General features: G+C 39.4%; 2 protein-coding genes across 4 annotated transcripts; both read left to right on the forward strand.

The window, feature by feature from the left end:
• Positions 1-153: 153 nt before the first annotated feature.
• Orc1 (origin recognition complex subunit 1) lies at positions 154-16,277 on the forward strand. Of its 3 annotated transcripts, XR_015538025.1 has the most exons (16): positions 154-756; positions 1,584-1,711; positions 2,482-2,651; positions 3,228-3,702; positions 4,551-5,809; positions 6,416-6,538; positions 7,000-7,971; positions 9,152-9,348; positions 9,732-9,840; positions 10,598-10,768; positions 11,515-11,664; positions 12,651-12,766; positions 13,620-13,787; positions 14,221-14,345; positions 15,125-15,383; positions 16,156-16,277. XR_015538025.1 is itself a non-coding variant. In XM_087359358.1 (15 exons), the coding sequence occupies exons 1-15, from the start codon at positions 671-673 to the stop codon at positions 15,280-15,282; spliced, it is 4,407 nt and encodes a 1,468-aa protein (XP_087215484.1). In that variant the 5' UTR covers positions 154-670; the 3' UTR covers positions 15,283-16,024. The 3 variants fall into 3 exon arrangements, 2 of the variants coding, with proteins under 2 accessions (XP_087215484.1, XP_087215485.1); XM_087359358.1 differs by lacking the exon at positions 16,156-16,277 and having other exon boundaries at positions 15,125-16,024; XM_087359359.1 differs by lacking the exon at positions 16,156-16,277 and having other exon boundaries at positions 2,485-2,651; positions 15,125-16,024.
• Positions 16,278-16,310: 33 nt separating this feature from the next.
• LOC110832712 (kelch-like protein 10) lies at positions 16,311-26,385 on the forward strand. Its single transcript, XM_022069962.2, has 10 exons — positions 16,311-17,840; positions 19,734-19,888; positions 20,089-20,340; positions 20,878-21,157; positions 21,678-21,917; positions 22,777-22,946; positions 23,253-23,425; positions 24,306-24,467; positions 25,423-25,624; positions 26,113-26,385. Exons 2-10 carry the CDS (start codon positions 19,737-19,739, stop codon positions 26,237-26,239), a joined length of 1,758 nt encoding a protein of 585 aa, XP_021925654.1. The 5' UTR covers positions 16,311-17,840; positions 19,734-19,736; the 3' UTR covers positions 26,240-26,385.
• The last annotated feature ends 1,428 nt before the right edge of the window (positions 26,386-27,813 follow it).

Here is a 27,813-nt window from a genome sequence, read left to right on the forward strand (position 1 = left end):
GGCTTCATTTCTGACCCAACACATTAAGTGGTCATGAAGGTAAGGTAGTTTGGTTTATTTTTTGCCCAGTATCACATCCTTGAATAGGTTCAGATTAAACAAAGCGTTACATTCTGCCTTCATCATCAGGTCTGGAGACGTTAAGGAAGAGAAAACTGCCTCCATTTTGAGGTCTGAAAATGGAGGAAGTATGTTCTTCCGAAACGTTTATATCCAGCCACAAAAGAAAGAGTAAAACTGCTCCACTGTCTGTGAAGGCGCTTGTGGGGGGTGGTTAGCATCACGTCCCGGCTACGCTTTACCCTCGGGGAAGGACCACGGTACCCAATGGATAAGACGCTAGAGGAAAAATCCTCTGCCCGCGTCGGGGATCGGACCTCGGTCGTCCATTCCATAGCTTAGTCATTATACTGACTGAGCTAACCCGCGAACCACAAGTCCGTACAAAATAAGAACATCGACATCTTTTCCGCAATGAGAATTTCAAATCTTACGAAATAAATTTTGTTTTAAGACAATGATGATTGGCGATCCTGAGCATCGTAGTGCAAGGCGCGAAAACTTCATGTGGTGTTGTACAACACAATATATGTGGAAAGGCTTGTGATATTGCAAGTGGTCGTTTGTTTTATCGTGTTATGTCTGAGAAGAGTCAATAATATCTGTTGTAATGAAATTCACAAGAAATCTCCCGAAATGGGTAGGCGAAGCGATCTCATTTGTCCATGATTCGTACAGGGAGAAAACATTCTACAGGCAAGTGCGGATAGTTGTATTAACGTTTATTATTCACTGGACAAAGTTGCATAATGAGGAGATTCATAATTGTTACACTTCACCTAATATTAGGATAATTAAATCAACAAGGCTGAAATCATGAAATTGGTAGAGGCACGTATAGGGGAGATATATAGAAGTTTGTTTGGTTAGCATGAAGGAAAGATGTATTCAGAAGACCTAGGCCTAGATAGTAGCTCGTTGGAAAATTGATTGGTTATGGATTGGTTTTATTTGATTTCAGATAGCTATTGGTGGTGGGTTATGAATGATAGGTGATTTAGGCGGTGAATGTCTTGACAAGATTGTGAGCTTGTCAAGGACTCTTTCATGGAACATTATATAAAATGTATGAATTTGCGAAATGTTCTACTGATGATACATGCCCTTGCTGTGATCATAATTTGAAATTACCGAATTTGAATTATAGCATTGGTAAACTTATGTTGATTTATTAAATTGTTATTACAGCACATGTTCTACTCACTGATTTCAGCTATTTTTTTGCAATACTTTTGTATGAAAATAATATTCATACTTTTTTACTTTAAGAGTTATAGTTAATTTTTCATGGTTATATGTAAATATCACATTAACAAAAGTTTTATAGGACTGGATGTCTGTTCAATGAGTTTTTTCCCCCAGAAGTCCTTGTTTAATTTGCATTTTAAAAGAGATAATATTTGTGTTGCTAATACAGAGTTCTGTTTTACATTTCTTGATATTCATGGAACTTATTCCTTTGGAACCTTGTAATATGTTCTGTCTATGACAAGTGCTTCTTATATTTGTTTTATTTCTACCAGTGCATTCACATATGGGTCAATTCAAGGCAAGGTGGGTGGGTTTGTTTTGGTGTCAAATGCAGATTCTGTTCATCCAGACACACCGGAGGGGTGTGATGTAGCTGAGATCATTCAACTGTATGAAACAGGTAAACTTGATTTTTGTATAGGGTACATTGTTTATTTTAATATTTGTGCTTATATATTTGTTTTGATTTCTGTGGACTGGTTCTAACTGTCTAAGGATAGAGTTCAGTTATGGGTTTTTATGAATACAGCGATAAACTTCTGGATTCATGAAAACAAGGAATTTCTTGAAGATGGCTGTCTACTGGGGTGTTAGATTATGTAGTCGGTTACAACTTCCGAGGTGTTTACTGCCTCCATCATTGGGGCCCTGATAAAATGGAGGCAGTAGACTACGTGACACAACATACCAGAAGAGAGCTGTCTCTGTACTTGTTACCATGAGAACCTGAAATCTTACCAAGGAATTTATAGACCAGTCCAGCAGCAGCTATACATTAGAATATATAAAACTTATGAACTCAAAGTGCCTTTAAGAGTAATCTCTGTGCTTGAAACACTTCAACTGTGTTGACTATAATGTTATCAAAAGTTGTTAGATGTGTGAAAGGACCCTCAAAAAACTATTACATGTTGTGTGTAGACATTCAACTGCTTTTACTGTCTTATAAATCAATTTCTTTTATCCTTTGTGAGCTTTTGAAAGCCCTAATTACATCAGAGTTCCAGGCATTATGCCTCTGGAAGTTTGAAGTTATTAAAAACTTACACAAAGACAGACAGACATACATTTTTTATCAAACACTTTATATGCAGCAATAGAAATATAGCACAGAATTGTGGTGGCAATTTTTAAAATTTAATATACCGTGTCGTGTATGTATTATTTTAGCAGACAATGAAGACCCATATCGAGCCATAGTCAGATGGTACTCTCGACCACAAGATGTGCCTAAAAGAAGTATAAAATCTCTGAAGTTGGACAGTAAGGTGGAAATTATACTAGATGAGAGGCCATTTGATAATGATGTCAGCATCGAAACATTTTTCAGCAACTGTGTGGTAAGTTGTGGCTAAAAGGTGTACCAGGGTAGGTGGTTTCATTTCAGAGGTATTAAAATTTCTGTTGAATGTAAGACCTTGATTAAAAGTTGAAGCATTCCGTGGAGTTTCATGTTGGCATGTAACTGCTCCTCTTACCTTGCTAAGTAGTACCGATAGAAAGGTTCAGTGTGTGCCCGCCATCTATCTGGCCTCCGCTTAACTCAGCAGTGGCGTAGAATGTGCTTCTGAGGTAGGAGCACCCGTAGCGCAGATTCTGTTCTGTATTTTGAGACTGATAGCCAGCATAAAGGGCCTATAGCCTAAAATGGCTTCCAAACCGTGTTGGGGTGGAGGTTGGCATTAACATTTCTGAAGGTTTATCTTTGTCGGAGCAGAAAAATTCACACGCAGTTCTGACTTGATATCAAACCCAGAACCCTGTGAATGAAAGTAGTGTTGAAACTCAAGACCACCAGCTGACCCTTTAATTCAGTTGTTTTTTTAATAATTTCATGTAGATTATAGATTTTTTACAATTTTTTTATTTACACTTTATATATATCTTTTATTCTGGTGTTCCCGTGACTGTTCTAGGTAGTACGAGCTAAGGTGGATGATGATCCAGTTATTGAAGTTAAGAAGGTTGAGGGACATGTACGTGTTCCAGTGTTTGTTTGTCGCTACAAGCTTGTGGGTTCGAGCCGGTCGGCGAAGATATGGCCATACCTGGATTCTGATGGAATTGAAGTGAACGGATCTAATTTCACAGAAGATAATGTCATGGAAGCAGATAGAGAAAAACAAAGAAAGAAATGTAATGGAAACATTCAGAAGTCTGAATTAAATCCGTCACCTGCGAAGAGAATTAACATCTATAGGAGTCTTAAAAAAGATGCTGTCGATCTAGAAATGGAAACTGGACAAATGAAACATGTTAAAACAAAAGCAAGTGAAGCTATGCTTGGACATTTATGTTATGTTCGTGTCAAAAAGTTAAATTTGGATGTAGACGGACCGGAATTTATTGAAGATAGAGTTCGACCAAGTTCACCTGACATACCATTGGCAGGTATCTGGAAATAGTTATTTATTTCAAATTCTATGGACTTTAATCGCATGTTGAATGTTCATCTTCTGCTGTGAGGTTAACAGCTTCGGCGTTGTAGTGTAGACACAAGAATTAAAATAAGTACTTTCTGGAATTGTAACAATGTTGAATGTTTATGATTGTTGCCTTCCTTTATTTAGGATTTTCTGTGAAGCTCATAAAATGGAAGCTTATTTTTACTTGTATTTAATTCATTGTGTTGATCACCAAAAGTCAGAGAGGAAGAGTTAACTCTGACACTACTGGATCGCCTGTTGATGATCTCAGCGCAAATTGAAAATGTGTTAATCAGTTTCGGTTTCATTAGACTATGTACTTGAGGAAGGTATTCATTTCTACGGGCATGTTAATTAGGTCCCTTGTTACCACGAAATGGCATATCCGCAGGTTGCGAATGAATTGGTTGGCGTGTGGATATGGAGGATAGTTGTGAATGTACTGAATAAGAGATCAGCTGACAAGGGGTATCCTCTACCTCAGTGTAAAAGACTGGCATGTTACCGGGTTTCAGAAGTAGCTTTTATGGGAACTAGTAATGTTTTCTTGTGTCGACTGCAATGAAAGTTTCTATTTCATGAAAGGGAGGGAATTTCTTCACTCGCTGAGCATACTATTAGCTTCTCAAGAAAGACTCTGTTTCATGGAGGTAGGTTATGTAAAAGTGTGTCTAAGTCTGATGGTATAGCTACTAGTGTCTGTCAGTAAGTCATGTAAGTAATTATTATTGCATGACACAATGTTGTAAAGATTTATTGTCTGCTGTAGTAAGATTTTGTCTTTCCGATGTGTTGTGATGTTCTCATTTTCAGAGCCAAGCTTGATGTGGTGTGGAATTAAGGATGAAAGAAATAAACTTTCAGTAGTGAAGATACCCATCGGATCGTGGGATTCAGACGAGAAGCCTTTGAAAAGCATCGGACGTGAAAGGACACGGCCATCTGTCAAGAGCGTAAGCTTGAAAGAAATTGGAGATCTGACGTCAGGCAGTGATGACGAGGTAGAGAGCATCGCAGGATTGAGATGTAAAAAGAAATGGATGAATGATGCAAAACCAGGGAAAACAGAAAAATTCAGAATGTCAAAAGACAAGGAGATTTTACAAACGAAGAATTTTACTCATAAAACGAAATTAAAGGACAAAGACATTTTTGAATTGTTGGATGATCAGGATTTTAATGATGAAGTTTTTATGCCTGACGAAGTAACTGATAAATCTAAATGTGACCAGAATTCTCAGCTGAAAAGCTCTCGTCGTAGAATTGCCGAGGAATCTGAAAGTGCTGTTTTACGTGTCAAAAAGACATCTGAAGCTAGTACTACAGATGTTGAAACCAAACAGGTCCAGCGAAGTTCAGGATCTTCTAGTTTCATTTTTTCTGGTAGACTGTTAAGGGAAGGTAACATCCATAAATGTGAAAGTAAAGCAGATATTAATTCCATAAAACCCACTTCTGAGATATCAGATTTTGAGAAAGATAATTCTGATGTATCATCTGTATTAGCATCTCCTTCTAAGACTGCAAGAAACAACAAACAAGACAAAAGAAACAAGACACAACATCCAGAGCAGCGTCAACGAAACGATGAAGGCCGTGCACAATTGAAGTGTTTGAAGGCATCACCTCATAAAAACTCTGTGAGGTCTCGTACATCGGCTTCAGTTTCTACGCCAGGTCGCACGTTGGTTGTGAATGAGGGGCACTCTGGCAACAAAGCAGACAAATTGTCAGAATCACAGTCATGTACAAATAGACCAAAAAATCATCATACTTCTGCCAAGAAGAAGCTTTCTTATGAAGACGATGGGACAGAAAGGAAGTTACTGAGTTTAGAGAGCTGTAACAGGAATGATGTTACTGATGCAAGTATTTCATTGAAAGATAAAAGGACCAAAGGATCAGAGGGGGTTAAGAACAGGACAGAACTTTCGTCTCCTGAAACAGATTGTGCAAGTAATGTTGTTAATAATCTGAAAACTATTCATAAGTCACATGTGATTGATTACTATTTGGAATCCATGAAGAATTCTGAGGCTTTGAATAGGCATCAGAATCTTCAACACAAAAATGTAAGTTACTGTTTTTAAAATTACTTATGCTTTTCGATCATAACGGCTTTTTGCCGATTGTTTGTCTGGAGTGTGTCAGTAATATTTTCCAGTAGGACTCATTCCCCGACGGGGGCAGAGGATTTTTCCTCTGGCCTCTGCGTCCAGACCGGCTCTGGGGCCCACCCAGCCTCCTCTACAATGGGTACCGGGGTCCTTTCCTGGGGGTAAAGCCGGCCGGGGCGTGATGCCGACCACTCACCCCCATTTAGTGCCGAGGTCAAGAAAGAGAGTAGCTATACCTCCACTCACTCACCCCAAGCGCCTGTATGGCACGTAGCGGGACAAACTTTACTTTACTTTACTGTTATCAACTATGCTAAGAATGGATGAAAATCATTTCCATTGAGGAATGCAAAGTTTCTGCATTTTAAACTCTTGGATCCATTTGTGCAAGAATATTACTATATGCTTGTAGACGTTTTGCTCATAATCAGATCAGTATGCATAACACATTTGGAAGTGTTGTTTAGGAAAGATGTGTTAAGGAGGAAAATATAATCCAAAGTTAAACCTTTGAATCTCTTTGAGAAAAAAGTTGATGCGGAGCTGAATTCTGTGTTCCAGGAGGATTATTGGGTTTCTGTCCCAGAAGATAACAGTGATGGTGAAGCTGCAAGTTGTAGGTCATCGTTACGACTCAAACTGTGCAGAACCAACGGTCATAATGATTGTGATATTACTCAGGAGGTAATATACACAGTTTTTTTAAAATTTAAATCCGATTAGGAAATGTGTTTCTCGGTCAAACAAATTGATGAGCCATACGAAAGTCTGCTGAAATGAAAGTGAACTTACGTATTCTAAGTCCAGCCAAGTGTAGGGAGAGAAGAAGCCCTCAGCTCAGGCATCATGTAGTGATACATTCTGCATGGTTAGAACTTTTTTAGAGATCAAGTAGTATGAGGCATCAATGGCTGCATAAGAGACTAATTGAGTTCATTCTCCCAGAGGTGTGAGAGAGTTCAAATATATATTTAGGTTTGAGTGTGATGATACTGGTGAGCATTATTGCTTTTCGTTTGTTGTATATTAACTCTTCCTCAGACAGTGGACAGAAGCCAAGGTAATTGCAATATAATGAATCAGCCATTTTTACAAACCTTCAGAGAGTCTTAAATTTAATTTCTTACTGTATTTTGTCTTTCTAGATTGAGGTTACCACTCCCAGGAGACGCAAAAGGCACGTTATCAGTGACAGTGACATTGACAATGACAGTGACTATGAACCTGGCAGTACATCAAGATCCAAGCGATACAGAGCTCATGAGCCTCACACACCAAAGTCTCTGAAGACTGATCATAAAGTATCGTCTTGTGTACGATCCTCTTCTCGAAGACATAAACCAAATAAGTGGTATGAGTCAGATTGGGATACATGTGCCACAAGTCCTAAGAGTTCATTGAGAAGTCAAGTTATGGACAGGACTAAAGTCACTCCTAAGAATTTGTTGGGAGAGCAATTTGCTGATGGGACTCCTATCGCTCCTAAGAGTTCATTGAGAAGTCAAGTTATGGACAGGACTAAAGTCACTCCTAAGAATTTGTTGGGAGAGCAATTTGCTGATGGGACTCCTGTCGCTCCTAAGAGTTCATTGAGAAGTCAAGTTATGGACAGGACTAAAGTCACTCCTAAGAATTTGTTGGGAGAGCAATTTGCTGATGGGACTCCTGTCGCTCCTAAGAGTTCATTGAGAAGTCAAGTTATGGACAGGACTAAAGTCACTCCTAAGATTTTGTTGGGAGAGCAAGTTGCTGATGGGACTCCTGTCACTCCTAAGAGTTCATTGAGAAGTCAAGTTATGGACAGGACTAAAGTCACTCCTAAGAATTTGTTGAGAGAGCAAGTTGCTGATGGGACTCCTGTCACTCCTAAGAGTTCATTGAGAAGTCAAGTTATGGACAGGACTAAAGTCACTCCTAAGAATTTGTTGGGAGAGCAAGTTGCTGATGGGACTCCTGTCACTCCTAAGAGTTCATTGAGAAATCAAGTTATGGACAGGACTAAAGGCACTCCTAAGAGTTCATTGAGGAAGCAAGATACTTATGTGACTCCGGTCACTCCTAATACTCCAAAGTCAGGAGTTACACCACAGGCATTTACCACTCCAGTTTCTAAGAGGGTATGTGGTCTGCTGAATATGTCAAAATACGAGGCTCGTCCACAAAGTAAGTTTCCCTGGGGCCGTTTACAGAAACAAAACACAATTTCATGGAAATATTTATTTCAACAGATACAGCAAGTGTCCAGCTATTTTTCAACATATTCGCCACCGGAATTGAGACATTTGTCATACCGTGGGACCAACTTTTGAATACCTGTGTCGTAGAAGTCTGCCGCCTGGGATTGGAACCACTGTGTGACAACCATCTCTGTCTCTCTGTCATTCTCAAAACGCTGACGCTGACCGGACAGGAATTTCTTGAGGTGTAGGAAAAGATGGAAATCACTGGGAGCGAGGTCCGGGCTGTAGGGTGGATGATTAAACACCTCCCAGCTGAACTCCTGCAGGAGACTTTCTGTCCGTCGAGCCGTGTGCGGCCTAGCATTATCACTGACCGCACTTCACAGTCGGCGGGAGCTGGAATAAGAACCTCCATCTTCAACAGCTGCAACGATGCTACTGTGAGAACGCGGGAGGTGCCGTTAGTGCATGCGCCATGCTACGTCATTGCTCTATCACGTACGCACAGTCGCTTCGCGCAATATAAGGTTTGCTAGCTGTGGGACGAGTGGGAAACTTACTTTGTGGACGCGCCTCGTACTAAATGTATCAGTACTTGAAATGTTTTAACCCCTCAGAGTCATCTGCTATACTTAATATGTAACATTAGTATTTATTCCTTCTAGTGGTCACCTGAAAACAGAAATAAAACCAGCTTCTGAAACGCCGTACTTGTAAAAAAGACATGCAGACAATACAAAATATACTAAAGGATAATTAATATACATTGTACAAGGCTTTTTTCTGTACTATTTGTTTGCATATGAAGCTTGTTTTAGGAAGTTAATGAAAACTTGAGTTTGTGATTCTAACCTGATTCCTTGTTGAATTTTCCATTTAGATCTGTATTAGGATATGTTATTTCATGAAGGTAGCTGTCTTCTGGAATGTTGCGCCATGTAGTGTGGTAGAAGTTTATCGACATTTCAGAGATCCTTGCTGCCTCCATCATTGCCCTGATGGACCTCTGATTCGTCAGTAAACTTCTACAGGACTACACGGCGCAACAACCCAGAAGACGGCTACCTTCTGACTCACCTCTGTGAAAACCTTCAATCCTACATGTTATTTCATGCAGGGATCTGCACGACGTGCACTGCTGACTCCGTCTGTTCCTACTCGTGCCAGTTCCGTTTCAACACCCTGTAGTGTGTTGGGGGAGGCACGTTCTAGGCTACATGTTGCTGCAATACCCATGTCCCTTCCTTGCCGCGAAAAGGAGTTTGAAAACATCTATCGTTTCATCGAAGGCAAGATTTTGGATGGGGCTGGTGGGTGAGTTACATTAGATAAATGGATTCTTCAGTGATTGATGTCAGTTTTCAGAAATTAAAAAGTTGAAGGAAACATGACCAGTGCCATTTCTCTTTTTACTTTTTTCATAAGCATTCTACATGTCTACTATGTTCATTCTTTGATCTTTTCGTTCACATAGTCTGTCTCTCAAAACCCTGACAGGGTGAAATGAAACAAGAATGTGATTTCTGTCGTAACCGTTGTAGCTTGGAGGCCTGTAACGAACCGTAAACAGGGGCTAAAAGTATACGCAGGAGCTCAACATGGGTATTGAATTTCTTTCAAGAAAATGCAAACCTCAGAAGAAATAACGTCAAATGAATTTGCTGGATATGAGTAAAAAATTGTTAATTATGTTCCAGGTGTATGTATATAAGCGGTGTGCCTGGGACTGGGAAGACTGCTACAGTACAGGAGGTTGTTCGCAGTTTGCAGGAGGCAGTGTCACGAAGGGACATTCCAGATTTTAAGGTAAATTGAACCAGCCATATTTGCTGCTTCCGTCACCCAATTGTTGAAATCCAAATATTTCATTGTATTTTTTGTTTTTTTTACTTATAGGACAAACAGAAAAACAATTTTGCTGTGTGACATGTTAAATTCTTCATAATAGTATTTATATTTTTCAGAGTTGTGTTGTTCCTGTCTTTCCACATTCCTTCTGATGATTCCGTCTACTTCCCTTCAGCCACTTTCGCTCTGTCTCTCCTAAACCAGAACCTAGTTTACCAATGCAGGATGACACACAAAGTAAACTACAGATGGTAAGTGCTCAGGTCATTGTAATTTAATTTTTGAAGTACGAGATTTGGTGATCTTACACTGAGGTACTGAAATCTCGTGTCAAATGTTTCGCATTTGTTACTTGCCGTGTCCTGGCACCCCTTTCATGTCCCTGACCTCTGACAAAGACAGGTCTTTGTGAATACCGTGTATTACCATCCTTTGGGGTCCATATTGATCTCTATGATTGGGAATGAATGGATTCCTGCCCTGTGGATGGTTACAGGAAATGGATTCCCTTGCCTTTGAGAGCCAAGCAAAAAATAGAAAGTTAGAGATTATAACTGGAAACAACATAAATGGTATGTTGATTATCGGAGCCATGGAAGTAATATTCAGTGGAAAATTACGCACGCACAGTTTTTGAAAGGAAATGTGTTATTCAATTAATTCTATATAATCCTACTGCCGCTTCATATAGTGTTTTTTTCTCCTTCCCCCCCAGTTTATAGAGCTGAATGGTATGTGGCTTACGGAACCGAGGCAGGCGTACGTGCAGTTACTGAATGCGCTCACTGGTCAGACTGTGACAGCAGAACAAGCGCAGCAGCTACTGGAGCGCAGATTTTCTCGTACCGCGCACAGACGCATAACTACGTTACTTTTGGTAGATGAGGTAACCAGTCACAGTTCCTTTTGAATTATACTATAGATTTTGTAGAAATGTTTATCATAAACTAATCTGAGACTTTGTTAGAAATACAAGTTTTGGGGTTTCTTTTCTTGTATTTACTGTTTTCGTTTATTGTATTTGCGACTGGGTAATGAAAAGCCAAGTGGGAATTACTCCATTGGTTGTAATGCATGTCTTAATTGTCTTTTTGCGTGATTGCCCACACAGGTCTATTTAAATTGTAAATAATAATGAAAAAAACTATAACTAACTTAAACTAATTACTGTTCCAATGTGCATCATTGAAACAATTTTTTTATAATGTCAGACTTGAGGTTCTCAAATTGTTGAAAATGTCTGGGTTTGTATTCTGAGGGAGGTGGCGCTACGAGTTCTCTAAATTTCTTTCATTCCTGGCAATAACTTGAGCTTCTTCTCACTATATGGAGCCAGTGTTCACTAGTCAGACAGATGCTACCTATTTATGCTTTGTGTAGTAATTGGCCTGTTACATTCTTTCAAGTTGTTGATGTTATTTGGTAACATGGAATTCAAAAATGACTCGACTGCTGTGATTGTGAAGTTGAAGACATTGATTTTTTTGAGTTCAGTAGTGATACATCTATTCTGGAAGTTGAAATTATAGATTAAGAGTCGAGGCAGTTCTGTTCGCAACCAGTGTTACAAGTGGACGCTAGTGAAAATTCCGTGTTTGCCACGCAGTGCAGTTTGATGAAATTATTTTACAGTTGGATCTGCTGTGGACCAGACGGCAAGATGTCGTGTACAACTTGTTAGACTGGCCTACAAAAGCTGCATCACGTCTTGTTGTGCTTACCATTGCCAACACGATGGACTTACCGGAGAGGCTGCTGATGGGGCGAGTGACCAGTAGACTGGTAAGTTGTGATTAATTGCTAGCAGAGGCAGAAATTGATCTAATTTCTATTACGTTTAGAACAGGTTTGAGACCCACCCAATCTCCTATCCAGTGGGTAATAGGGGCCATTTTCATGGGGTTAAAGGTGGTCAGAGCACAGAGCATGTAGCTAACCATGTACTGAAGTGTAGAATGTCTGGAACTTTATCTTCATGTCCCTTAGTGGGGCTGAGACACAGTTTTACTGTTCTAAATTGTGCTGAAAAATGCTAATTAAGTTTATTCGAACTGGTAGTACTAGTTTCACTGGAAACTGTAGGTGCAAACAAATTGTTGTTCTGAAGTCCCATTGTCATTCTCTGTAGCTGGTTGTTTCGTTCGGGTTTATTTTCGGTTTTGTAAATCGAAGCTCGAAGAATGTTCGAAAGCAGAGTTATTATGGGGTATAAAATTGATATGCTTCCTGATATTTTTGGAAAAGATGTTATATGTACCAAAAAACTATCCTTCATGGTTATTGTTACTGTGAATTTTGATGTTCGTCAGTAGCCATAACTTTTGACAGCGAAAGAAATACTTAATGTCCGATAAGGCACGGAATTGAGAAGTAGCACACAGTCTTTGTTTTTATGCTACATTTTTGCATGAGTGCAATATGATTTACAAGAACTAGTCACTTTTTTTGGCAACATGTTTAATTTTGAAGGCCACGAAGTCGTTGCAATGGAATTTTATTGTGTATATGTAAGAGGTTTGTGTCAGTTTTTATTTGATGACACATTGCTTTATTAGACAGTAATATTTTTAATCTATTGAGACTTTAGTGAATATTATATTGCAGTATATGCCGTTATATCTCAAAGATTGATGAGAGGGGTGTAAAAAAATAAGAAATGTGGGATGCTTGCAATAAAGATTACACTGTATAACTTTATGAGAACTTCTTCTCTCAGTGTGTTTTGGACAGTTGTGCTTGAAGTTTTGAAACAGATGCTTTGTTTTTAGGGTCTGACGAGAGTTACGTTTCACCCGTATACTCATAAGCAGTTACAGGAGATCGTTATGGCGCGGCTTAGAGGTCTGCAGGCATTTGACCCAGATGCCATTCAGCTAGTGGCTAGGTAGGTGAAGTGCTATTGTTAATGAGTTCTCTAACTGTCTTATATACCATTCAATTCATAATTATGCTAAAACATCCCCTAGCCAAAATATTTTACCATCTTGTTCAAACAATATGTTAAAAACTATGAAGGATTTACAAATTATAATTTCGTTTCTAATGTTCTGTATATTTATTAAAATTATTTCTAATTTTCTACTTGCATTTCTTGTTAAAACATAAATTTTGATATCCTCTTTCTAAAAACATTTCTGTCAGCTCATTCGTTATACGCTAATTCCTGTTATTTTGATGTGATACTCTACCATCATTTACAGTGGTAGTGTTTGCTTGATGTAATCTCTGTTCCTTCACATTTCCATTAATTTTTGTCTTTATAATTCTGATTTTTTGAGCTGTTTCGTGGGTATTGAATTGTAGGTTGCATAACGGAGAATATGCCATTTGAATTATAATTGATAATTAATTGCTACATTTATAGTTCCGAATGGATTGATGGTGATGACAATAAAGTTTATGGCAGGATTCACACTGAAGCAACAGGCAACAAGTGATAGGCGATGCATGGTATCGTATCACCTGTACATTCTCACCAGATCAATCACACTCATATTTTATGTAAACATTAATGAATGAAATGATAGTTGCATAAAACATTTTCTGTAATTTGCACCAGCTCAATAGTTTGTTATTCTTTAGTAGCCTTATTACTGCCTGTTGCTAGTTGTTTCAATGTGAATCTCGCCTAAGGAGAGGAATGTAGCATTTATACGCCCACTGAACTGTCAGTCAAATGTAAATTTTAAAAATATTCAAGAAGCAATGAAATGATTAATGAGTACTGTTTGCTACAGAAAGGTGGCAGCTGTGTCAGGAGACGCAAGGCGAGCCTTAGACATCTGCCGACGAGCGACTGAGTTTGCCGAAGGGGACGCCGAGGGCAGTGATGGAACAGTAGCAATGCAGCATGTGGACCAAGCATTGGCTGAAATGATTGCTTCCACAAAAGTTCAAGTCATCAGGTAACTGAGTAGGATTTGAGGTTCTCATGGTTGTGAGTAAGAAGATGGATGTGTTCTGGGTCGTAACGCCACGTAGTCTGGTTGAAGTTTACCGCCGTTTCAGATGTCATTGCTGCTTCCATCATTAGGGCAACCTCTGAAACATTGGTAAATTTATACCAGACTACGTGGCGCTACAACCCAGAACACAGCCATCTTCGTCAGATAATTATATGCTTACGACCTTTTCTTGAGAAGTTACTCAGCTAGACAGTGGGTTCATGTTACTGAATTCTGATTATGTTTTCAAAAAAGTCATCAGTCGAACCTTGTAAGTCAGCTTTTCACAAATGGGAAAGCACTGATGCGTGTATCGTCTTCTCCCGCCTCTATGTTTCGGCTGAAACTTCGGAATGAAAAATGTGACGTATAGACAAGAATTATATCTTTGCAGGTACTGTAGCAAAATGGAACAGCTATTCTTGCAAGCAGTCGCATCTGAGATTCAGCGCACGGGTGTCGAGGAGACTGTATTCGACAAAGTTTATATCCAGTTAAGGACTCTGTGCGTATTTGATGGTGAGTTTTGTTTCATCAAAATGAATACAGTAGGTGAAAATGGATAAATATGTACAAAATGGGCTGCAATAGGCGAGCAGTATGTTTCGTGGTTTATATTACAATGCTATGTTAACTACGTATTTTTTTTTCAAATAAGGATTGGGAGGAGGTGGTCATGAGCTATTTTAATTAACTATCTGAAATTTTCCTGGAGGGACTGAAGGACACTTTTTAAAAATTAATGTCTCTGGGCAAAACCGTTCAATGAATGACCTCTCAGATTTTAATGACGATTGTAACTGCCACACTGAAACGGAGTAATGACAGGAATGGAGTTCTGTGCTTTTGTTTTTTAATATCATAATGCGTTAAAGTATTGTTACTATATTAGATTGAAGATTGTGGTTATTAAAATGTTTCTCTTAGTATACAGTGAATCCTTGTTGACAATTCAAGAGCCGTAATATTACGTAGGTCTTATTTATCGCTAATTGAACGGAAATATTTATTGTTACATTCACAAATAGATGCATTTTTTTTTTTGCTTACTGTCCATAATGATTGCAAGATTCACACAGTGTGAAGCTTATCAGTAATTTTTTTTAAAGATTTATGCATTAGGTTTTTGTGTTCTTCGGCCTTTCTATGAAAATTGTGCGACAGGACCTAAAATTAGGATGTAGCCTCTTTCATCTCCTTCCTCACTTATTATTTACAGTGATCCAATTGTCCATCACTGAATAACCTATATTGACAAAGCCAAAAAAAGGAAACAGGACTTAATATTTTTATTTCAGGCTACGCGGTGCCGTCGGTTACGGAATCCCTTGGAATCTGTGCACGACTTGGAAGCTGTCGTCTGCTCCTGACTGAACATTCCAGGGCAGATATGCATCAACGAGTTCTGCTGAATGTCAGTTCTGATGACCTTTACTATGCCCTGAAAGTATTGTGATATCTCAACGCAGATAATTTCTTTGTCACGTACGTGCCACGTGATTAGATGATCGTCATGTAACATTTGGCGTACTGGTGGAATATTTTGTTATGTATTTGGTAAGTTGTAGTCTTGAATAGGAACTCGTCTAATTTATTTTGTACGTTGTAACCTGATGTTCTAACGCGTACTTGTTCTTCCCTGAAGATGGAGTGGGGGAGGGGGCAGACGGAGTTAGGGAGTGCGTGGGAGACGTAAGAGGATAAGAAAGGCTGGAGACAGGGAAAGGAGTGGTAAGGAGATTTATAGAGAGAGGTTTGTCGACGTTGAAAGGAGTTTGATATGTAGTCGCCAGTTGTGTGAGCTGCATTCCATAGTTCCCAGGCTGCACCAGATTTGGTACGATCAGGCAAAGATTCAGAGTGGCCCGGTAGTGCAGTAACTGTCTCGAAAACACTGACCGTTGTGGACGAACCATTATTATTATTTATCGATGCTTATTGCGAATATCTCTGATGTAACTTCCTTGATGTGCTTCACTCTCCATAATTACTGTTAGTCTTGAAGCTAAATCTTGGTAGAAGATGGAGACACTACTTGTGTTCACAAAACTTTTTGTCAGAGGACATACAGTTATTGCATGTGCGAAAGACACTTAAATGTTTTAACAAAATACATTTTTACTAGCAAAACGTTTTATGAAAGAAAGAAAATATTGTGAATTTTTTATGCTATAAACGTGTATTTCCGAGCACTGTTATTTCCCTTGACGGAATTAGATCTCTTTGTTTTATCCCAGACACTCCTCATCCCTGTGACCAGTTTCTAGTCAGGATTCTCCATACTGCATGTTTCTTCCAGGTCACTCCCATGTAATTTTCGAATTTTCAGAGTCGTTCCACAAGACATCCGGAACAGGAGAGACCGGGTCCGACAGAGGCGGCACTTCAGAGAAAGGGTCGTACAGAGACCTCATCGTGCGGACACGGAGTTGCATCAATACAACTGAAAATTAATGTGCGTGATTTTATCCCCCATTATGAAAATCTAAATTTTTTAATTCACGTAAATCGTGTCACGTGATTTTTTATTTATTCGGTGTTTTGATGTGGGAACAATTAACCGCAGGAAAGTATGCGTTAATTCAACATGAAAGAAAACAGTTTTAACAATCGACACAACAATTTATTGGCGTTGTTTTTTTAATGAATGACGCTGTATCTAGGACACTCCAGTCTCCAAAACGGCATTTTTATTGGTTTTTGGTCCAAAAAATAGTTTGCTTCAACATCTTAAGATAGACTCAAACCAAGGACTGTATTCGAGTATGTGACCTTAGATCCTGTAATTTCCTCTCTGAAACGCAAGAATTTTTCCTTGGCGTCGCTCACTTATCGCGGTTGCGTTCCTGTCAACAGAAACCACTCTTCTAGTCAGGATTCGAACCCAGTGTCGAGGCCTTTGTTTCCGTAATCTCCCCTTCGAGGCAAAAAAACTCTGATCCTGGCGCCATTGTTCTGTATCGCTTAGTTTCGGAGTTAAAGGAACCGCCCTTGAAGGAAGTCGAACCCAGGACACTTTTCTCAGACTTCCGACCTACTTGTGTTCTCTCATTTGTCTTAAGGAATAATCGCTCCATGTCTCTTCTTCAATGTCAACACATGACCAGTAGACTCTGCGGTATTTACTAAGGCGAAATACGACAGCTTCTTACAAATTCATCTTCTGGGTCTCAGACAGTTTTCGGGCTTGTAACCTTTGTCAGTCAAATCATTTCCCAGGAAGAAACAGAATTCGCCATTCTTCCCTCGTACTTGCTGTCCGAGCAACATGAAACATCTTTAGCGGGATTCGAAGGAAGGAAACATTTTCTCTGGCCCAGCGCCCGGGCCCCTCAAAAATCATCTTTAAAATTAATCAAGTGTACAGAAGCCGGGCGTCATTTTTAAATAAGGGCAACTGGAATTGTAGTTTTCTTCTCGTCTCTTTCGATTATTTTTAAATGTGTCCTCTTCTCATAGGGAAAGTACTTTCTATTATGACTGAACGTAACCAAATTATAAGTTAGAGTAATTATCTTTGTTGTTTTCTCAACTACCAACAATGTGTAAATATTGACCGACAATGGTCAATTTTTATTTGAACACCTGCGTGTATAACAATGCAATTTGAATTTCTAACCCACGCCTGCAACAATATTGGCTGAGCATGCCGTAAGGCTCTTTTCTCATTTAATATGCATGCAGTATAATAGCCTGAATGAACCGTATTGCACTCCATTCCATTACCTAAGAAACAAATTGTTACGTCATCTGTTTACTCGGCATTGTTGTGTTTCATTATTGCCGTCAACAATCCGCTTTCGTCATTGCGGAAAGAGCTGAGCTGTGAATCGCTTGTAGAAGAAGTGCGTCATAGAGAAGAGAATTTTGTGCTCTTAAAAACCTCTTAGAATAACACGAGTACTTATCTTTTATAAGAATTATTAAGAAATCTGTGATACTCCATTTTAGTTTGGATTAAATTGGTAATTGCCGGTGGACATCGTGGTCTCTTACAACTGAACAAAGTTTGAGGTAAGGGATTCCTATTTATTGTTATTGTTGTTCATCACATTTACGTGTTTTCATCTGCATTTGTGAACTCGTGTAAGAGAATTAGGCTCGTCTTCTTTTTAACACAATTTCAATTAATATTCGATTGACTTCTGTTTTTTCATGGCATCATTGATAGTAAAATAATAATCCAGTAGGCGATTAACATTTTAAAATTTTAGAAGAATAAAACGTGTTTCATATCCTAGAATCTTAATAAAAATATATTGATCTTAAGAAGTGGGGTTTATATTCTGAATAATAATTCTAAAACTTTACATCTGTTGATACATCGACATTATTAAAGCGTTTTAGGGAACTGTGAAGACATTTTATTTCGGATTTAAAAGCCTAATTATCGACGAATCTTCCTACAACAGTAGATTAAATCCGGGGAATGATTGCTAATATTGAGTGCAAAGTATTTATGGGTGCAAAACGTGGTCTTTCACTCTGAGGGAGGAACATAGACTGAGGGTCTCTGACAACAGAGTGTTGAGGAAGATGTTTGTACCCAAAACGGGAGTGAGACAGATAATAGAGAAAAATGCATGACGAGCTCCGAGGCCTGTGGTCCTCACCCGATGTTAGGGTGAGTTGAGTGTTTACAAGGCCTGAAGGAGACCTCTGGGAATACCTCGGCGTAGGTGGGAGGATAACATTAAGATGGATCTTTGGGAAATGGAGCGAACTGGATGCAACTGGCTCAGGATAGACCCTGGTGGCGGGCTTTCTGAACACGATGATGAACCTTCTGGTTCAGTAAAGAAAGTGAGCTATTCTTTGACGAGCTGAGTACCAGTCGACTTTTCATAGAATATCCTGCACATTGCATTGTGGGTAGCGTGATGTAGGCCTGATCTTCGCATGCGGTAGAACAACGAACAGGTTCTGTGACTTCTCGTGTTCATTTGATAAATTTAATTTACATTTTGTGCTTGTAGTGTAGATAAATGTGTAACTTAGGCAGAAAGTCCTTAATCATGTGAGCTCTTAAGCACTTTTAGTTCTACAGAGAGAAAAGAACTCGAAAACTTTATGCTTATGAAAAGGCGTAGAATTCTTTTTCCAAAATTTATTTTTTAACTGTCTAGTCCTGCATCAAAGGTCACGCAATTTCTATGGAATATTTTTGTCGTACATTTTTTTAAATCGGTTCACCAAAGCAGAGGCGTCTAAGACCTTATAGATTACATTGAAATTTTATACGTAATATCTACGTAAGTAGAAGGCGACTGGATTTTGTTGGCCCAGGACAGGGTTTGGTGGAGGGCTTTGGTTAGTTCGGTGATGAACCTTCGTGTTCAGTAAGACATCTAGTTAGTTAGTTAGTTATATCAGTCATATTTAAAGATTTGTCATTTTGTATTGAATCTCAACAGGCATTTCTGTAACAAAGAAACAAATTGAGTCGCTGGAGACGAAGTCGTCCTTGAGAATCTAACAGTAACCTAAGTAATCAAATATCTCGCCTTTTATGAAACATGAAGTTTCATGTTCGTCTTTCCAAGATCCCGCCTCTAAGCCACATCCACAAGCCACACCTTCATTCCCCACTTCTCTAAGATCCATTTTAATATTATCCTAACAACGCAGAGGACCCTCGAGTTAACTTTTCGTTTCAGGTCTTACGATCAAGAAGTTGTACTTCTTGCCATGTGTTCTACATGCCCAGCCCATTTAATCATCCTTGATCTGACAGCCCACAATTTATTATTTAGTGAGGAGATCTATAAAGCTCCATATTACGCAATTTTTACGATTCCCTTGTCAGTAAATCTCTCGCAGGACCAGATATTATTCTCAGTATCGTGTTCCCTCTCAGTCACTCTCAGTATGAAGAGAAATCTGTAACAGTGATGGAATGTTTTTCAGGAGATGGAGTCAAACCAAAATCGCACCGAAACGTTTGTCCCCCTGACAGTACTGAGAGAGAAGAACCTCTTATGTGACGCGGTGTTGAGGTTAGAGGACGGCGGCGTCTTCCCAGTCCGCAGATTAATTCTCTCGACGTTCAGCGCATATTTCAGGTTTGTCTATTTAATGACGTCGTTGATTAATATGTGAAATAATTAACAAATAATTAATATGTGTATGTAAGAAACAAAACTTTATCCACCACATACACAAAAGGATACTTTAATTTGGCTACGTGAGTCATAAAAAACTTTAAGTTTATGCGCACGACTTGTAATTTTCTGCTCGCCGTTTCTCCAAATCGACGTTTCAGGGCCCTCTTCACGACGACACTGCACACCAGTGAGAAGACTGACATTCTCCTCCACGGAGTCAGCTCAGACATGATGGCCCACATACTGAATTATGTTTATTCTCGTAAGATGGACATCCACTCCGAGAACGTGCGTCAGTTACTCGTGACGGCTGACTACTTGTGCTTACAGGACGTTACTGAACTCTGCTGCGACTTCCTCAAGGACGCGATGGATGCCGTCAACTGTATCGACATCATGCATTTCGCAAGGTAATTGATGTTCATTTGTCATTAGCTGTGACCCCAGCTTTACTTGGCAGATGATCCAGAAGTGGTTTGCCATTGCCTTCTTCTGTGTGTGAATGGAGTAATTGTTGGGATGCCACGGAGGAAAACTCCGTGTTGCCTAGACCACGGCCTTGCCCAACACAAGTTATAAATTCGGGCACCGCCGGGAATCGAACCCGAGACCCCCAGGATTACAAGGCCAGCGTTCTAACCGCTAGACCACCGTGGCTTAAAAGCGACCTTATTGCATGGTCATAATTAAATCTGCCTTCTATTGGGAATTCCTTGCTTCTTACATAATCCTCCCAAAACAATCAGCCCCATATCTTTCTGCATACAGCAAAACCTCTGTTAACCGAGTCTCGATTATCCGATTCCCGCATTCGGGCTTCAAAGGGCTAAGTTAAAAACTGAAGGCGAAATACTTTGGTGTGCAAATGCTTGAGAATCCAGTTCCTGCTGCAGGGTTTCAATATCTCAGAGTTCGAAGGAGATCGATTCTTACCCTCGCTGTCGCAGGTTATACTTCATCGCCGACCTCGAGACTTCCGCTCGTCGCTTCGTTCTGCGCTACTTCGTGGAAGTGTCTCAGAAGAGCGAAGAACTTTTGGAACTGCCTGTTGAGGAGCTGCAAGCGATAATCGGGACCGAGGAACTGAACGTGACGGACGAGAGAGTTGTGTGGGAGTGCATTCTCCGGTGGATCAACCACGACCCGGACAACAGGAAAGGTCACATCGCGGACCTTTTGAAGGGCGTCAGACTGGGACGACTTGACGCAAAATTTTTCAAGGACGAGGTCAGTATTGCCCCTGAAATCGTGGATGATTATGAGAATTGAAGCCCGCATTTTCAATTCCATATTCACACGTGTTCGTAACTAATTAATGTAAATGTTCGTCACGTATAATTCCAACTAATTGACATAATTTCCTTTCGATGTTACGTAATTTTGACGACTAATTAAAGTTATCGAATCAAAAAGAATGTGCATCTCGAGCGGGAGAGACGAGAAATAATTTACATTTTTTGAATGTAACTCAAAATGAAAACCTTACTGAAGTATTTAACTTTCGGTTGAAACACATTTCAATAGTATTTTCTAAGATCGATTTAATCTTGATTTCGCTTCTCTCTACAACCTGTGCATTTATTACGAACGTCGTTATATAAAGCAAAAAACATATTTACCTGTATATTCCATAGTCTATTTCGGTGAGTTCCAAACCAAAATTTGTATGAATTTCTTGTCTCCTCTGCAATGGAGCATGCAATCAATTCGTAAAAGTTTATAAGGTCCACATTGAACTGTTAAACAGCTATCAAATCACCCTTACGTGACGGAGAATGAGGCGTGCAGACCATTGATCTCGGAGACGCTGACGTTTCTGCACGACGTGGAAATGATGACGAAGGGAGAACGCAAGGAATTCGTGACACCAAAGATTGCCTACCCTCGAATCCCACTGGACATTCTCTTTGCTATTGGTGGGCGTTCTAACACAAGAGATACAGATTTGATCGAAGCGTACGACGTACGAGCAGACCGGTGGAGTGTGGTGAGTTGCACGAATTTCGACTTTTACTATGCCTTGTTAAATGACGTCTCCGAGAAAAAAAATTCACCCCGTTTGGCTAATTCTTGATAAGTAATTGTTTATTTAAGGTTAATCACAAGCATCTCGTTTCCTCTTTACTTCGTGTTCGTTTATTTCCATCGCAGTGAGAAGCTACAGATACATGAATTAAAAATAATAAACAACATTAAATTATTTGGTTATTCCGTCAAATCACAATGTATTTAAAATAAGATAATTAAAATAATTAAAATATCATTCTGTGTTCCATATCGAATAATCGATTTACAATTGGAACAGTTACAATCGATTATTCGATTATTCGATATGGAACACAGAATGATATTTTAATTATTTTAATTATTTTAATTATCTTATTTTAAATACATTGTGATTTGACGGAATAACCAAATAATTTAATTTTAATTTAATAAGTCACAATATGACGCAACTACACTATCTTAATAATAAACAAATAAATAAATTACACAAATGCCGAGTCTCATGTTCAATGTAAGTTCTAACAGGAATCGACCAAAGATGTGAAGTTTGCCTTAAATACCATTTAAAATAAGCGTCCTACATAAACTGTCATGGCAACCTGTCTGCTGATTTTAGACATGAAACGAAGTCATCGTTGATCGTCAGTGTATTTCAACGTAATAAATGAATCACTGATCAGTGTCGATGTTTGTCATCTGCGTAGTAGCAATTTCGGTCCACTGTTTCGGGTTGTACCTGTGCTCCGGTGGTTGGTCGCTTGAACTCTAATGTAAGGACTTCACTTTAGAAGACTGAATGACCCAGAGAAACATAAATCCATAATCTGTCGTTCCTGCAGGTGGAGGGGGTCGATTCGATCGGTACGAGATCCGACTATGGCACGGCAGTGGTCGGTTTCGACATTTACGTCATTGGTGGTTCCGACGGCTCTGAAGGTTTAAATTCATGTCGCTGTTTCAACGCTGTTACGAAGACATGCCGCGAGGTGTCGCCTATGCATGAACGCAGGTAAGATGCAGCTTGGTAACTAAGGAACTCCTTGGAACAGAGTCCTTCTTAAAAAGCTGATAGTCGCTATGTTAGTCAAGATATAAATGTGGGAAGGGGATATACAATTGTACCACTCACATACAGGAGCATCGTGAAAAGTGTGAATGCGACAATGTTGATTTTAAGAATACGATTTGCTTTTTAAATTCATGTGAATTATGATTTAACAATGACGAGCGAACAATTGCGTTCTGCGAGAGGAAATGCATCTTTTAATCAGCAATAAATGAGCATAGCAGAGCGTGTACTTTTTTTTCGTTTCAGACTCGGTTTAAGTGTGGCTGTTCTGCGAGGTGCAGTGTACGCCATGGGTGGTAGCGGTGGCAAAAGTGTGAAACACAGAACGGCGGAAAGATACGACTGCAAGAAGAACAAGTGGTGGTGGATCGATTCTATGAACACAGAGCGATCCGATGCAAGTGCGGCCGTACTGAATGGTACGTAAATCCTGTGAAACAGAAACGTGTGAATTAGTCTGTCAGTCTGTCCGCTTTTAACAACGCAAGAACGTTTGAAGGAATCGCAGGATTTTAGGTTATGTTAGGTGGCTAATATAAAGATGGCTGTCGTTTGGCTTCTGCCGACGTTTAAAGACGAACTTTATGCCTTCATCATCAACGCATTCCTCTTCAACTTGGTCTTAGTTTCCCTCATTCTATTGTCCCATATTCTTTTAATACCTCTTTATCTTATCCGTGCTACGTACTACGTTTTTTCACAGACTGCAACGGCTTGAAGTTTCTGAGTGCGTGATGGTTTCTTTTGCTCTCGTAAGATGTCTCTGTGCATCATCTTTTGCCTTTTTATTGTACACTAGGAGTGAATGCAAACAACCATCAAACTATCAAATTGGCTCTTATATAATACAGATGTAATAAGTTTTTTTGAGACATTTAATAATCTCACGTAAATAACATATTATATTATAAATGTAGAGCACTTTTAGCAGTTTGTACCTTACATCTCTGGTACCAAATCAAATAAAATTCCTTTCAAAGAAGATGTAACTTACCATCGTTTCCATTATGCATTAATTTAATCAGTTTATGCTGTTTATTTTAAATTCTATCAGTTAAAATCGTTTTCTTTGACACGCTGATTGTCTGATTTCGAAACAAAGAAACAGATGAACAGAGAAAGCCGTGTTTGTGCAGTTTCTGTGACACGAAGGGGGAGATTAAATACAATATCATTAGTAGATTTACAAATTTAAGTAGGGATTATCCCATGTCTGTGATCTACATGACCCGGTATAATGCCTCCTCCTACACCAAATATGTGTACAGTTCGTGTCATATAGGTAATTGGTTTTTACAGATAAAATATACGTCGCTGGTGGAGTTACAGATTTGTATAGTTATCTAACCTCGGTGGAAGTCTATGACCCGGACACCGACCAATGGACGTTCGTTGCATCAATGTTTTCTGAACGTAAGAATTTTTCTTGCGTCGCGTTCCACGGCTGTCTGTACGCCCTAGGTGAGAACTCTGGACATTCCGAGTGATGCTCCTCTATCATTTTTACAGAACTTGCTATTGTGAAATGTCTTCCTGGTTTTATTTTTGTGTGACTGATATTTTATGAACAGCATTTTTCTCCTGTCATTACAGAGTTAGTTTGTCAGTAATTTTAACCTCGATTCGTGGTTTCGATTAAATTCTCAACAAAGAACACTTAACTAACTAACTACCTAACTAACAACGCATAATCTCTTGTGGTATTTCAAGTAACGTATGTCCCAGTTTTAAAGGTAAATATTTTGTTCTTGTAGCAAGGAAATTTCAGTTTGCTGTGCTGTTATCCCCAAAAAGCCGATGGTTTAAAGCAGTCCCTTCGCAGTCTTTGCTTTCCGTTACTTGTTCTTGTAACGCCGTTTTGAACAGCGCATCTTGTGTTGTTGTTGAACACTATTTTCGCAAGCAGTTCATGAAGCAGATAACAGATGTCAGGCGCAATTCCCTGATGCTACAAGTACGAAAATAATATTGTAGCTATTTCATCCTTAATTTCGTTCCTGCCGCTAATATTAACACTGCAAAAGGAAATGAATTTTCTTCGTTTTATTTAATTCATTCGTTCAGTTTACGGATAAATTTTAAGAGCGTATCGTCCGTCGGGTAAGACGGTCGGAGTGTGAAGCACGAAAGATACGAGAAATACAAACATCTAGAAAGTTATAATTGGTAAAGTTTAAGATAAGACACCAGTTGTGATACATAGCCTTAAAAGGAAGTATAATATTAAAATGTTTTTAAGGATCTAGAGTATGTGAGATGAGGTCAACTACAGACTTTTGTGAATAAGGTAATGAATCTTGTGGCTCTATAAAGGCCAAAAATTTCGTGGCTAGGTGACAGAGTTACAAATATCAAGAAGGGCCCCGCTGATTTTTTATATGCTGTGACCTATTACGGAATTTGTGTGTGTGTATAGGAGGAAAGAACTCATCATGGGAGCTCAATACCGAAAAGTACGACCCTGTAGAAGACAAGTGGACCGTGATCCATGCCATGAATTTCAATTCATATAACTTAAATGCAGAAGTGATCGACGACACGATATTTGTCATCGGTGGATTTTGCAGAGGGAAAGCTGACTTCAGTGTCAAACGTTACAATGACAAGGAAGATAAATGGTTTGTTTGTTTGTTTCATTGTTCAGAACTGTATAATCACAAACTGTTACTTTCGGTGGAAGCCTGTGCCCTTAGCTTCAAGAAGTTTTCCATTCTACCCAAAGACAGAGCCAGCCCATGAGACATGGATATTTTTAGGTCAACACATTTTACGACTCACAAAGTTAATTCTTTTATACTTGTTCCACACCGAAATCTCTGATATTTTAGAACCCCAAAAGAGAAAGTATATATATATATTATGAAGAAAATGGTCAAATTCTTTACATAAATGCACTGACATTCAAATTGCATTTCTATTAAATTTATACTAAACAAATTATTTATGGTAGAAGACGTATTCCTTCATGAGTTACATCATCGCATGTTGAGCTACATATTTTCTGTAACTGTGTCAGTGAAATGTGATAAAACTTGTCTTGAGTGTAGATAATACTGGTGGATGATGAAAAAGGGTTTGTTTTCACTTTTAATATTTAAAATTGCAGGCACCAGGTGACAAACATGAATATTAGTAGACTCCTGATGTCGACTTGTGTCGTCAAGAACCTACCGAATGCAAGAGATTACTCATACAAACACAGAGACAAATTGATGGAGGAAGATCGTAAATAAATGCTATATTGGAAATATAAATAGTTTGCAGTTGATTCCAACCACGACGAACACATTAATTTTAATTACTTTCCTACGAAATGTAGAAATGTGGGAGTTGATCTAGGAGCTACAAAAAATAAAGAGAATTATTGTTTGCAGCAAAGAAGGAAACATTATTAATTATTATTATAAATTTGTATTGGGAATTTGTAAAAAAAAATTCCTGAATTTTTTGAAAATTTTGAAAAATTTGATAATTTTTTCAATATCATCCCCACAATATCCCTGCCAGAACCGATATCTGCATGACACGGTGTGTACCGCACACTGTCTGAAATGTCCGCGTTCTCTACAGGGATCGGGCTTGCACGAACCGATCTCATCCTATATATGCCAGGCCGTCTGTAAAAAGACCTGGTTCGACGTACCGGGTGAGGCACAGATCGCTTCAAGCAGAGACATGTGTGAGAGACAGTGTCATGCAAAGACCTAGTGGGTCGAAGAGAATGTCAAGCAAAGATTGGGTGAGGCAGAGATCGAGTCAAGCAGATGTCGGTTGAGGCACGCACCGTTTCAAGCAGAGACTCCGTGTTGCAGAGACTGAGACATGCAGAGACAGGACGAAGCAGAGGCAGTGTCTACTGGAGACTGCGTGTTGCAGACACTGAAACCGGCAGAGAAATAGAAGACCAGAGATCGTGTGAATCAGAGACACCGTGTTGGAGGAAATGAGTACTACAGAAAACTTTCGTTGCAGAGGCAGTGGAGCCGAGCTTTGCAGAGACGGCCCATCAGAGACCGGGTCTTGAGAAGTCACTTGTCCCAAGTCCTGAGAAGTGCGTGTCCCAAGTCTTGAGAAGTCACTTGTCCCAACTCTTGAGAAGTGCGTGTGGTAAGTCTTGAGAAGTCACTTGTCCCAAATCTTGAGAAGTCACTTGTCCAAAGTCTTAAGAAGTCACTTGTCCCAAGTCTTGAGAAGTCACTTGTCCCAAGTCTTGAGAAGTCACTTGTCCCCAGTCTTGAGAAGTTCGTGTCCCAAGTCTTGAGAAGTGCGTGTCCCAAGTCTTGAGAAGTCACTTGTCCCAAGTCTTGAGAAAAACGTGTCCCAAGTCTTGAGAAGTCACTTGTCACAAGTCTTGAGAAGTCACTTGTCCCAAGTTTTGAGAAGTCACTTGTCCCAAGTCTTGAGAAGTGCGTGTCCCGAGTCTTGAGAAGTCACTTGTCCCAAGCCTTGAGAAGTCACTTGTCACAAGTCTTGAGAAGTCACTTGTACCAAGTCTTGAGAAGTGCGTGTCCCAAGTCTTGAGAAGTCACTTGACCCAAGTCTTGAAAAGTGCGTGTCCCAAGATTTGAGAAGTCACTTGTACCAAGTCTTGAGAAGTCACTTGTCCCAAGTCTTGAGAAGTGCGTGTCCCAAGTCTTGAGAAGTCACTTGTCCCAAGTTTTCAGAAGTGACTGTCCAAAGTCTTGAGAAGTCACTTGTCCCAAGTATTGAGAAGTTCTTGTCCCAAGTCTTGAGAAGTCACTTGTCCCATGTCTTGAGAAGTGCGTGCCCCAAGACTTGAGAAGTCACTTGTCCCAAGTCTTGGGAA

The sequence above is a fragment of the Zootermopsis nevadensis genome, unplaced genomic scaffold (genome assembly GCF_977971745.1).
Source record: "Zootermopsis nevadensis isolate Lab colony 2312 unplaced genomic scaffold, Znev_1.0 Znev_ptg000031l, whole genome shotgun sequence".
NCBI classification, from domain to species: domain Eukaryota; kingdom Metazoa; phylum Arthropoda; class Insecta; order Blattodea; family Termopsidae; genus Zootermopsis; species Zootermopsis nevadensis.

Bases quoted from the DNA above. Each gene is read 5' to 3' on its own strand.
- LOC110832712 (XM_022069962.2), top strand. From the start codon at position 19,737: ATGGAGTCAAACCAAAATCGCACCGAAACGTTTGTCCCCCTGACAGTA. The intron at 21,158-21,677 runs GTCAGTATTGCC...ACTGTTAAACAG, and splicing joins CAAAATTTTTCAAGGACGAG to CTATCAAATCACCCTTACGT. The intron at 21,918-22,776 runs GTGAGTTGCACG...TCGTTCCTGCAG, and splicing joins GAGCAGACCGGTGGAGTGTG to GTGGAGGGGGTCGATTCGAT.
- Orc1 (XM_087359358.1), top strand. From the start codon at position 671: ATGAAATTCACAAGAAATCTCCCGAAATGGGTAGGCGAAGCGATCTCA. The intron at 757-1,583 runs GCAAGTGCGGAT...TATTTCTACCAG, and splicing joins AGGGAGAAAACATTCTACAG to TGCATTCACATATGGGTCAA. The intron at 9,841-10,597 runs GTAAATTGAACC...CTTCCCCCCCAG, and splicing joins GGGACATTCCAGATTTTAAG to TTTATAGAGCTGAATGGTAT.